This window comes from Squalius cephalus (assembly GCF_949319135.1).
Source record: "Squalius cephalus genome assembly, chromosome: 12".
Lineage (NCBI taxonomy): Eukaryota > Metazoa > Chordata > Actinopteri > Cypriniformes > Leuciscidae > Squalius > Squalius cephalus.
Window position 1 is genome coordinate 10,657,760 of NC_137133.1, and position 13,316 is coordinate 10,671,075.

The 13,316-nt window shown below is 36.3% G+C and overlaps 1 protein-coding gene across 2 annotated transcripts in view; it reads left to right on the forward strand.

Annotated features, from left to right (window-relative positions):
- Nucleotides 1-2,925: 2,925 nt before the first annotated feature.
- syne2a (spectrin repeat containing, nuclear envelope 2a) overlaps nt 2,926-13,316 on the forward strand; it is a 96,377-nt gene continuing 85,986 nt past the window's right edge. For both annotated transcript variants that reach the window (XM_079888131.1, XM_079888132.1), the window contains exons 1-4: nt 2,926-3,001; nt 9,086-9,209; nt 12,362-12,423; nt 13,209-13,304. In XM_079888131.1, the coding sequence (XP_079744257.1) occupies nt 9,122-9,209; nt 12,362-12,423; nt 13,209-13,304 (246 nt within the window). In that variant the 5' untranslated portion in view covers nt 2,926-3,001; nt 9,086-9,121. The remainder of the gene's footprint in view (nt 3,002-9,085; nt 9,210-12,361; nt 12,424-13,208; nt 13,305-13,316) is intronic.

Here is a 13,316-nt window from a genome sequence, read left to right on the forward strand (position 1 = left end):
ACTAGTCTATCTATAAATTACAGAAACGTCTGTCTGTCTGTGTGTGTGTGTGTGTGTGTCTGTTCCTCGCATATCTCTCGAACCATTAGTCCGATTGATTTCAAACTCGACAGGTGTCTCGCCACGGGCACGAGTAAGTGCAGTGCCAAGTTTGACATTGTTTGGATGAGAAATGCAAAAGATATCGTTAAATATATCATTTTTAGAAGGTTGTGGTTTAAAAATAAACATTCTGACATTAGAGAGTTGTATCGGTCAAAGAAGCCCCAAGAAGGTTGTGGTTTAAAAATAAACATTCTGACATAAACACTCAGTCAGCTACACTGTTTACTTCTGAATATTATAGTTTGGTTCCCGAACATGATAAATCTATAAATTACAGAAACGTCCGTCTGTCTGTCTGTTATTCGCATATCTCTCGAATGTGAGATAACCACTAAATGTGTGAAAACCACTATTTTCTGTTTCAAACTTTCACATAGCATCTTTAGGTTATAACAACATTGAAAATCAAAATCTGGATTTGAATTTTTTAAGATTTATTATAAAAACGGATTATTTTTTCCCAAAAATGCAATAAATTCATGACTTTTTTTTTTTTTTTCAAAATGCAATTAATCCATTGAATCAATATAAAGTTATTTTTTATCATATTGCCATCGCAAGAAATATCTCCTGAACTTTTTTGACGGCGATCAGCTCACAAAAACTGATTTTGCACGGGCACTTTGCACTGCTCCCTGAATCGAGGTGCTTATTCATTTGTGGATGTTAACTGAATCTGTAAGTCAGCTATGCTGTTTACTTCTGAATATTATATTTCATTCTGGTGCGCTTAACGCTATCGCTACTGTGTAGTAGTAACCTATGCTATTCACCAACTAAACATATCCTATTCAATGCGTTCACAGTCTCTTTCACGGGCATCATTTGTAGTTGCCTATTCACAAACTGTTTGCTCAAGCATAGCGTTTTCTCGGAGTTCACTGTGTGCTTTTTACCATGCACAAATAAAAATGTCACTGAACTTTTGCTGAGTAATTGTAACAATGAGCACTCAAACACACCAAACCAACAATTACTAAAAACACACACAAAAACTGATTTTGCACGGGCATTTTTTGCACTAGTAATAATAATAATAATATGAACGAACGTTTTGCGCCAATAGACTGCTTGTTTGCACTCAGGAGCGTCAACTCTGATAATCGCTGGGCTGTGACGTCATTCACAGAACTGGCGCGCCTGTGACGTCACATGACCCATCATCTATGCCCTTCATGCGCGAAGCTTCTTCTTTTTTTAATTTTTTTTATTCAATGCCACAAGAACAAGAGCCATGTCATGCAGTGCGCGCTCCACACTCCGCACAAACACTTGGATATGCGCTTAATAATAGCGAACATTTATCTCTAGGTTAACGTTAGGGCGAGCGGCCATGCCAGACGGATAAGACCTCTTCATGTTTAACAAATCAAATTCTGTTGCATTTTATTGCGCCAGTTTGAAAAGGGCGGCTGAAACACAGAAAAACGCCCAACGCTGGTTTTTCTTTAAATAAATTCGTTTAGGCTTTAAAATAAATTCGTTTAGGCTTTAAAATAAATATTGTTTGTGGGCTAATTAATGCCACAATAATTTGTTTATTTTATTGGCTACTTGGATATTTTTCATTTTTGTTTTGCATTGAATAGCCTACCATTTAAAGGATTTGCTGTGCACCGCAAGGCCATCCTCCCATAGAAAGACACGTTAAGAGCCACCTTTATGGGAGGAAAACGCTTAACGTGTAATTAATTGCATTGCGTTCATATTCTGGGCTCATCTGCTTTTCTGTAGGATATGGTTTATTAATAAGGTGTGTATAGCATTTTATCTTTATCACTGAGGTAGCCTATTAAGCCACATTAAGCTTTTTCTTTATTCTAAGGTTTTTCTATGGGAGGAAAACGCTTAGCCTAATGTGCAATTAAACGCATGTTCGTATTCTGGGCTCATATTAATAAGGTGTGTACATAATTTGATCTTTTAACATGAATGTCCATTGGACCCAGGAGGGTCAATATAACAGTTTAGCAGTTGCCAAACCTAGTTAACACACACATTTTTTTTTTTTAATAATAATCTGTTTTTCTCTGTCAGTATCATTGATATGACTGGTCATATCACACCATCTGCTGGTCATAAATGCATGCATCAGATCACTGTTTTGCATCCCTATAGACAACAGGGGGCTCCATAGACACACACACTGAACGGTGTCTTCTCTCATAAGCCCAATGCAAGTGTGTGGTTAGGCTGCGTTTCCACACACATTGTATATCACTTTATAATAGTGTTAGTGGGCTAATAATGCAGTCAGATTACAGTTGTTGACGCCATGGTTCATACCCAAGTGGAGGCAAACATCAGTGTAGTAATGATATAGGCTAATAGCATATTTAATCTGTCATTAATAAAGAGTGTTGTCTCAGATGACCAAATAATAAAAGCAAGCCTAGTGGTCTTTCAAAATAGTTTACATGATCCTATTCTATTTCGCGAATGAATGGTTAAAATATCGGTTAATTTTTATGAACCATTTTGCAAAAACGTTAACTTCGAGAGTTAAAACTAGAATTGAAATGCTGAAATCACAAACAACAACACACATATGCAAATAATACAAAGCTAAACAGCAGGATGTAGCTAGCATTTAACCAGAACACCTTATGCCACGCGCTCACACGTGATGATTCAAACGATTCTTCTTTTTGAACCGTTTGGACGAGCCGATTCTTTAAAATGATTTGAACTTCGCATGGATCAAAGAGGTGTGTGTTCAACTTCAAGTTCGAGAGGATTGAAAGGCGGAGTTAAAACACTTCAAACAAACCATTGCCGCGACGCCGCGCTCAGCGTTTGTTTTCATTTCGATTTCCAATTCTTCCAGATGTGCTATTTGAGAAATAACTGAGAGGAATCGTCAACAACTTGAGACAGCAAACAGCGTTTATTCACTGTAAGTTTGCAAAACATTCTATTAAATGAACGGTTGAACTGCCATATGTGCCAGTCTACCTTTACTGTCAGGTACTTAAGGCATTCAAATGAACCACAACATTAGTTCATTGAGGTTTTCACATCTCATGGTTTGAATATTTTTTTTTAAAATAATTATTATTTAATTTCATGCAAAAGTTTTGACTATACAGACGTAGTGTGAGAGGCGACTTGTATTTTGCCTGACAGTGCAAGTTGCAACAATGCTAATTATTTCTGTGTGTTATACAATTAAACTAGTGCATACAGGTTGTAATTAGTTTCACATTAATGGACTAATGGTGCTTTCCAATGTTAAACAGTTAGTGTTTTTGTGCTCATTTTCTTTTTCTTTTTTTCATATTGACTGTATGGCAGTCTGATGAACAGATTGTACCAAACACATACACCAGGAATGGTCAGTGGTCACCCACCCCATGTCCTATGATATCCTGTCTTAGTATTTTTGCTGGGGCATGAGTTTAATAGCACTGTCCTTGTGTCTAAGTAATATGATTCTTTTTAACTGTGATTATCAATGCCATCCCCACCCATGCCTGCATTACACCGCACCTAACAGGTCTTTTCAGTGTGAGGCTTTGTCTGGTCTTGCTGTTCCACTAATTAGCTATATGTTTTGGGGCACTGTCATTGTTATGTCATGTTCTAAGAGGATGCACATAAGCAGAATTTCTGCTTTTGCATTATGACTCAGAAATGTGTGTTTAGTAGTTGTGTGTGAAACCGAAGCCACCTTTGAAAGAGTGTCACATTGGAAACTGTGTCCTTGCAATAATAATAACACCACAGGCAGTGTCATCTGATACAGTTTCACTCAAAGTCGAACAGTAAGAATGAGGACGTGTATGTCATCCTATGTGTCATGTGGCACGTTATGAGTTGCATTTACAAGACCCCAAAACAGCTGTGCTGTATTGTCAGTCACTCATGTATAGCCAGCTCTGTAGTTCATTAATGGAATTAAAAATTAATTAGCACATAGATGGCATTTGTTTGACTGAACATTAGGACTTTTAATTGGGGATTCTCACAAAGCCTGTCAAGAACATTTCTGGGTCATATTTTACCCAAAAATCAAAAGCAAAACAATCTTTCATAAAGAGAATGAAGGCTGTTTTAGGTCCATTATGAGTGGTTTATTAATGGTAGTGTTTTTTTGTTGTTTTTTTGTATTTTACTTTACATTCAAAAATATTATATTGAATTAATTAGAATATATAATATTAGAACATATAACCTAATCTAATAATTATATTAAAGGACTAAAGTCAGTCGTAAACTGGTTTTTGCTGGACTTATTCATACTGATTTCTCGATAAAGGAAATTATAAAAAAAGAAGAAGAAGAAAGTTGCCACACTAAAGCTCCAAATATACAAAAATATAATAATGGACTCCCACACCAGTAATTAAATGTAACAAATTGATAATATTTTATTGGGAAATTAAACATTTTATCAAACTTTGATAATTGCCTTAATCTTTTAAACAACTTTCCAAATCTTACATCAGCATATGAGTACAGGGACTCATCTCAAGATCACTAATTAAACAGTTCATCTATTGCCAAAATTATGAAAAAAGATCAGTCAAGAATAGAATATTATTAATTGGGAATGTCAGAATCAGAATGCGTAGTTTGTGCATGAAAAATGTTCATTCAAATATAACGTACAACTTTCTGTTCCTGTCAGAAACCAACACACGTTGAACGATGTTCAGTTCACTAACCCATGCAGTGAAGTTTTTCATTTGGATTGGTGTTTATTCTCTTTAGCATGCAGTGTGATGTATTTGACTTAGTGTCTTGATCATTCCGATTCAATTTCAGCCAGAGAAGAACAAATTTATACTTGCATGTACGTCATCTCTGACAGACAGCATGTTGAAGTCCTCTTCTCAGAAAGAATACAATAGGTTTAGTGCCAAATGGGAATTAAGGTAAATGAAGGTGATTCACATTTACACGTACTGCACACAGTGCAAGTATTGGCTGACACAGAATGCTTTTTACGGGTCATCAATCTATCCTATTAATAGCATCAGATTCCTCGCCGGTCTGTCCATCTATCTTGCCCTTTCTTTTTCTCCTCTCCCGGTTCATCTGTGCACGTATGGAAAAAAGTACATGGGTACTTATGTCTGCATGGATAACAATGTCTGCATATTCCCAAGTCTGTATTTGCTCTTTTGATGTCAGTATTGGCAGCAGTGAGTGAGGCTGCTGTTTCCACACCTCTCTGGTTGTTTTAGATGGTGACTCTGAATCTCATCCAGAAACAACAGGTGTGTGTGTGTGTGCGCGTGTGTGTGTGCGCGTGTGTGTGTGCGCGTGTGTGTGTGTGTGCGTGTGTGTGTGTGTGCGTGTGTGTGTGTGTGTGTGTGTGTGTGTGTGTGTGCGGAAAGAGTGACTGTATTCTGGAAGAATCAGGAGTGATTCAGACAGTGCCTTCTAAGAACTACTTAGTAATTTTCACATTGATTAACCAGGTCATGAGTGTTCAGGACTGTCCTTCACTGTGCCACTACCTGTTATCCTTACAAGTAACCCATTCAAAGTTCAAATGAAGGATGCACTAGCTTTTGTTTCTGTGTTAACATGCAAGAACAGCTTTTTTTTTGTGTGTCCCATTATCAAGCTTTTTAGACAGTATTTACCTTTTTTCCTCTAGAATTTTTTTTTAAAAAGTAAAAATAAAAAAAGTTTTTTTTTAATATTCGGTCTACCTGGTGGTTCTCTATAAATATAAAAGTGGAAAACAGGAAACAATAGAGGTAATGTCAAGTGGTGTTTGCATACTTTTTTTTTTCCTAACAGCCAAAAATGTGTTACAGAAATACTTGAAATATTATATTATATTATATTATATTATATTATATTATATTATATTATATTATATTATATTATATTATATTATATTATAGTGAGTAATAATAGTAATTTAATAAGTATTATACAAATGTATTATATTATATTGAATAATAATAATATTAATAATTAAAAAAGAATAATAATAAGTATTATTATTAAATGATGATGATTATGATTATTATTATCAGTCATAAAAACAGTATGGAAAGATACAATTAAAATAACAATTAAAAGCTAACCAATTAAAATCAGTTAAAATACCATTTGTATGAATGTTTAAGCATATAACCCGTCCTGCATATGCACTTGTCAATGTAGCATTTCAGCAATGATAATGATTAGATTAAGTCATAAGCCCTCAGGCTGCCTGTGTGTCTGTGTTTATGTACTTCCCTTGAGTCATACTTCCGTCTTAATTCACTTAGTAACAAACTCTTCTGTATTCATTTATTAGACTTTAATGGTAGGCAGTATTATGTGTGGGTTTGAAATATGATTAGCCTAATCTCCCCAGGACACTTCCTTTTTTGATTTCCTTCTTCATGTTGGTACTTTATGCTGATGTTGTTTATCTGTTCAAAAGCCCCTTCCCCCTCAACCTAATTCACAGTGCCATCAGAATTATTTGTGTAATTAAGAGTCTGTTGACGAAGCTCTTTATGTTGTATCACTGCCATGTAAAATGTGAGACACCGCCTCAGATGTTTGGTTTTGCCATTTTTAATGTATACATTATTAGATGGGTCAATCTCTGTGTCATATGAAACTACTGCTGTCTTTGCTGACTAATGCTGAATTCATTTGACACTTTATACTTTGCAACTACATGTCAACTAACTCTCATTAGAGTATTAGTAGACTGTCTGCTTAATATCTGCTAACAATATTTTGATGCTTCCCAACAGATCATGTCAACTTATTCTACTAACTCTAACTCTAACACCTATAAGGGGTAGGCAGTGTCGGTCCTGGAGACCTGCTGTCCTGCAGAGTTTATCTCCAACCCTGAACAAAATGACCTGCCTGCCCTGAAAACTTAGGCAGCTGACTAGTTGACTTGCTGCCTTATCAGTTAATGACTTTGTAGGCATTGTTTGCACACGAAGGACAGGCTTCTATGGCAGCGTAACGATTTAATGATCTACAACAAAATAGTGCAGTTTTTTGACCAAGCAGCACTGCGTTACCCCACAATTTTAATTCGTCACATTTTTGCAACTACATTTTTGACCTCTACGATTAGTAATTCAGAACTTGTGGCTATTTCATTAGAGTTAAATAAATAATGTGAATTTAAGTGATCAAACGTTACTGTAACAGAGGCAGGAACAGCGTTTATTCGTAAAATAAACATTAAAGGAGCTGACTACGACTGACTACGGCATATTAAAAACAGCAACGTAAGATGTCCTAGGTCTGGTTCTCTCTCGCCCTTCACTGTCATCATTCCTTCTTATCCACCTTATTCCTGACGACCTTACTGCGTTTTGAATTATGGGTGACACTTCCGGTTTGGGGAACTTCCATTCAAAGAGGCTGAAACAAATCATTTCAAATCATAAGTATGTCCTACAAATAAAGCTGATCCGTCAGTTTGACTGGATGAGCTGTCAATTTTCCTTCATGATTTATTTTCAGACATCATGAGAATAACGTTATACTTGGTAATTTAACGTGACATGTTATAACAAGAATATCTATAAGAGCTCTTTTCAGTCGCTGCTTTCTTTTCCTCGTGATTATTTTCTTTTTTCCCTTTGCAATCTGCTGTAAAAGTATGAAAAAGGACAACATATACTGCACATTTGTGGTCTGTTCTCCCGAATTTAATTTATGATATATTCCATTAATAATTAACTGGAATGCACAAAGAATCTCTCGTTATTCTCCTCAAATCCTCTCGTCTCTTTCCAGGTTTGTTTTCACAGGTACTGTAAATGTGATTTATAATCTGTCAAAATGATGGAAATCACTTTGAAATAGTATCACGTAATGCTGAAGTTAACATTTTTGATTAAGGCAAAATTAGTTGCATAATACAGATATATATTACTACAGTGATATTTAACCCGTCCGTTGTTGCTGTGGAAAGACTCGCTCTTTTGGGGTTATTTGGTCTGTTGAAAGTACCTTGTTGATGCTTTTACACTTTTAAACTTCCTTTTAATGTTCGATGGTTGAAGGGTGAGTAGATTAATGTCATCTCATTGAGACACTTTTTTAACATATTGCGTTCATAGAGCGAGCCTTTTCGTTGATTGTTTACAGCTTAATGGAAGTTACACCCATAATTAACGCAAAGCGTCATGGGGCGTAGGAATAAGGTGGATATCCTTCCGGAGGTCCTCCATGGGACTCGAGACCAGTGTCTTGCGCAGGTGTCTCTCATTAAAATTTGCTCCACCGGCCTCGATCATCTCCCGCTTTATACGACAGTTACGTTAATAAAACTTTAATACATTAGCTCATCCATGAACATGATTTCTTCCTGAGGTCCCGTCTGATTGCTTTCCATCATCTGTGGAGTTGAAGAGGACAACTCCCATGATTCCACGCTCATTCACATCGTCATCAAGCTACGCCTTTGTTATTGTTTTGAAATTAAGACCAGGATTTTTCTCAATTTTAAAACTAGACTTGATCAGGTGGTCTACACAAGATGTCGTATAGGTCACACAAATTTGACCCATGTTTTTTTACTTAAAGGTGAAGACCCAACATTATGTATGTTTTGTAGGATTCCTTTAACTGTCAAACATATTTTATTAGATTGTCCTGGACTCAACACAAGTAGAATGCTTTTTTATGAAGTTATTTAAGTTAAGGACATTTTTAATGAGATTATACCTGAAAAGGTTTTGGATTTTTTATCATATGTTAACTTAAAAAAATATATTGTATAATATGACTTGCTGGTTATCTTTGTTCTGTTTTTATTGTATTTATATGATATTTGTGTTTTTGTAATTGAATTTTTGCCATGACGATAGCTCTGATTGCTGACATGGCATTAAATAAAAATGATGATGTTATTGTTTTGAATAAGCGACCTCTAGCGGTGAAACTTACTTTCTGTGCCTTTAAATCCATTGCGGTGTGTTTTTGATAATAATAGCAGAATACTATATATGAATGCACATCATCATTTTGTTTTTCCCCCCCACCATTTCAGTGGGAATGAGTGTGTGAGAGTGTCAAGACAACAGTCATGGCATCAGGAGGAGAAACCTGTGCTCCTGCTGAGGATGAGAGGGGAGTCCTGCTGGACATTGATGATGTACACTTGCTCTTACAAGGTCAGTCTTAACTCTTATACACTTTTGGTGTTTGTTTTGTGTGTTTTTTCTGTAAAAATGGTTTTCTTAATCTGTCTGGTTAGATGTGCTATCTGAACAAAAAAAAAAAAAAAATGGACAAAAAGTCACACCTTGGCTGTTTGCGGTCCAAATTGACCGACCGTAGGAAATTAATGGGAAAGACCCTAACACAGCAATTGTTTTTAATGTGTAAAAATGTATATATCAACATGTTGAACGAACACACACAGAAATGAAGGGGTGACTCACAACCACCCACACACACTGTTACACAGACAGAGAGAGAGTGAAATAATTGGGCTACTGTGGCTGTACGGCTTACTGCATATATACACCAAACTTTGATATGATGTGGGGCTGATTTTCATATATATATATATATATATATTAAATCAAGAGAATAAGCATTGACATCAATCAAAAGGAAATAATTTGAAATAATTGAGGAGTCATTTACTGAAATGATTCTCCGATGTCTTTTGGGTAAAATATCTATCCCATCATAAATGCGCTTATCACCACCTGAGATAGACTGTTTGCTTTGTTATTTGTTCTCCTTCCCATCTGTCTCCTCTTTCTGAGGTTTAGGGCGGATTCCAGGCAGCAAGATACATTGTGAACTGTTGACTCACTAAGTTTTCATACAAAAACATGTTCTGAAAGGGTGTGCTAGAAGTTTATCATTTTCACACCGCACAGACACACGCTAACAAACACAGAGAATCAAGTTGGCCGTTGGATTTAGAATTTCATGAAAAATAGCTGTCATGTTCACACTGCCCCAACAGACAGAGACAAATATTGAGTCAGAATGTCTTAACGTGTAATTTTTCGCCTGAAAAGACGGTAAACTAAATGAAAGAGGTTGTGGGTGAAGCTGTGTTTGCTGTGATGGGAAAGACAGGGTGCTTACTTGAATTTATACAGCGAAACTGCAGTTGATCTGGACAAACGGTTTCATTGGAAAGATTAAATACTCCAGCTTCAATATTTGTCCACGGTTTATGATAAAATTCAGTTGCAGTGACAATTATTTCTTAATTTATGTCAGGAGTGCAAAATAATCAATCGGTAACTTATGATGTTTTGAATAGAATAAACTATTCCGCATTCATATTCAGTCACGTGTGCTGTGGTTTATTTGTGTTCAAATAGCTGCACTGAACAGAGCTTTAAGTCCAAAAGTGTGCATACTTGATGAAATATTGATTTTGATATTTACACAAGCTTAATATTTATTAGACAGAATCATAATTTCTATTCATTATCTGCTGATTTATGTGATCTGATGACCATTAGTGGCTTCCTGCGCTGTCTGTCTGTGTTTTCACTTCCCAGAGAAATATTTATACGCATGAAACATGAAGCTAATAAACACATGATTATGATAGTATATGATTTGATTTTCATGAGATTTGGAGTATTTTCATGTCTGTAAAGGAGTTTGCTGCTCAGACATTCCAAGACCTGACAAACGGCGATTGAACATGTTCAGTCGGGTGAAAACATACCCCCCGACAAATGCCAGCAAACGCCGACAGGGGTAACACACTGATCCGACAAATTCCGACGAACGTGTCTGTCGGTGCGGTATGAATTGACCTTAAGTAACTCGTTTTCCTTTTTCTGGAACCTGTTGATTACCATCTTGAGTAAACATTTTAGCGAGTACACTAATTTTACACACTAATTTTACAGTTAAAGTATATAATTTCTGCTCCATGAAACCCGTTGCAAAAATAATGATTGTTTTCCCGAACACTCTCCGTGTCTGCCATTGGTTGGCCAAACAGTTAGTCCCACTGAAAACTCACAGCTTTTCATATTTAACACCTCAGGCATCAATTGTGAGAACTATAATATGTATATTTTCTTCTTTAATGTATTATTCTTTTTTCTGAATGATTACCACCTTTCCTCAGTTCAACTATAGCTGTTTTATGAAGCAAAATCCCCTTGAAGACCTTTGAACCTGATGTTGTTGTCTCTACTTTCATTTCCTTTTCCACTATGTGTGTCAGTATTTCTGTCAATAAAAACCATTGCAGTGTTTGCTCGACTCAGTTCAGACAGTCTCACTGGTGCATGGTTTCCAGGCAGCCGAATGTTTGCTATGACGACAGTTTGTCTGAAATAATGTTTGAGTGACATCACATGTTTCTCTCTTTAGTGCAATGATGACACTTATGTCGTTTGAATAAAGATTAGCTCACATTACTTTCAACAAGTTACCAGTTTGGGTTAGTTCTAACAGATTTTATGAATGCAATGGAGTTCTGAGATTAAATGCATATATATATTTTTTTTATATGACCCTCTTTAATTTCTAAAGCTAGAAGTACATTCAAGAGCACATTCAGTAACACTAAAACTAAGCACTTATAAAAATATTCTACATACACTTATATCTACATATGTCATGACAACTCTCTGAAGATTTTTAAAGGTTATGGATATGACAAAGTTAATGTATTTGGTCTTGGCGGAATAGATCTGCTACACTGCTGCTGCCGTTGATTATTTGTAGTTGTTGTTGTAGATTATTGCTGCTGATGCAGAGCAAGTACAGGAACTTGCTACTGCCAATGCATACACCGATACACTGCTGTGAACATTTAAGACATACTGCTTCTGCACAAATAGTGTATGATCTATATCTATATCATATTGAGGGAATGGGCCAGTCTACCTTTAATAGCATGGGAAGAAGTTTAAATTAAATACAACTTTGATGGGTGGGTGGTTGAGCCGACTGAGCGTCTTCAGGGAAACACTTAATGAAGGAAAATTTCATACAGAAACAAAGGAATATGGTGTCTCTCTCTAACCCTTGTTTGAGGTGGAGGCTGTTGGTGGCTCAGAGATCGGTAAGTCGAGCCAGGTTTCCAGTGGTCATGCAATGTTCTCTGCTTATAAATAGTTATGTATTAAGACATGCTGTGTTTTTGATGTGCTATAAACCCCCAAAGCCCCAAAGCTGTTCTCTGGCAAGATGTATACATATTTTTGCATGGATGTTTTCTAGTTATGCCGATGTACTCATACTGATTCCTACACACACACACACTGGTTTTCAACTTGTGAGTTTGGTCCAGGAATAAATCATTTCTGATATTATATTTTTTTAACAGTGGAACAGGAGCAGATTCAGAAGAGGACGTTCACAAACTGGATCAATGCACAGCTCTCCAAGGTAAACTCATAACTTACGTTAATGACTCTGACTGTGGAGTCTACTGTATGTTATCGGGTTAAACTGAGGCCGTGGCTGAATCGCTGACTCACTGGTCAGTACGGAAGGTCTTTTCTGCACTGTCTGCCTTTGAGCTTTGCATATGGCAAGGAGCTTGATTTATTTATAGCTCTCCGCCCAGCAGCGGTGCACTTCAACAGGCTGTAACATGAGCCATGTAGCCCATCTATTGCCACTTGGCCGCTTTTTAAACACAGGTGCCCTAAACCTGCAAGTGATAACCTGTGGAGACCTCCAGCTACAGACTGTTGCATCATTTTATATCAGATTAACTCTTTACTCATTCCCAAACTGCAACTTTTTTTAGTTTAACATCAGTCTTCTGCAACAGAAGATAGTAGTAGATATTCCAAAGGTACCTGGTGCATCACTACTGTTGTCAGTCAGTTTGCTCTTGCATTCATAACAAAACAGTGCCATATAGAAAGAACGGTCATACTGAATTAGTTATTATGCATTCTTATATTTTAACATGGAAAATATTATACACTTCAACTTTTAAATACTAACCATTTACAATTAATGAATTAATACATAAATATTATTTAATTAAAAAATGATATAAATGTTTTCTACGTTTAAAAAAAAAAAAAAAAAGTTAATCCTTGATCTTTATTTGATTATTTTTCTACTTTTGCCACTGTAGTTTGACATCAGAAATGCTCGATGTATTGCCGTGTGAACACTATCAACACTTTCAGATAAAATGCTGATGTGTGTTTCAGAGGAGCCCTCCGACCGCTGTCCAGGATCTGTTCTCGGATCTTCGAGATGGGACTCGACTACTTGACCTACTGGAGGTGATGAGCGGTCAACGCATGGTGAGTGCTAAA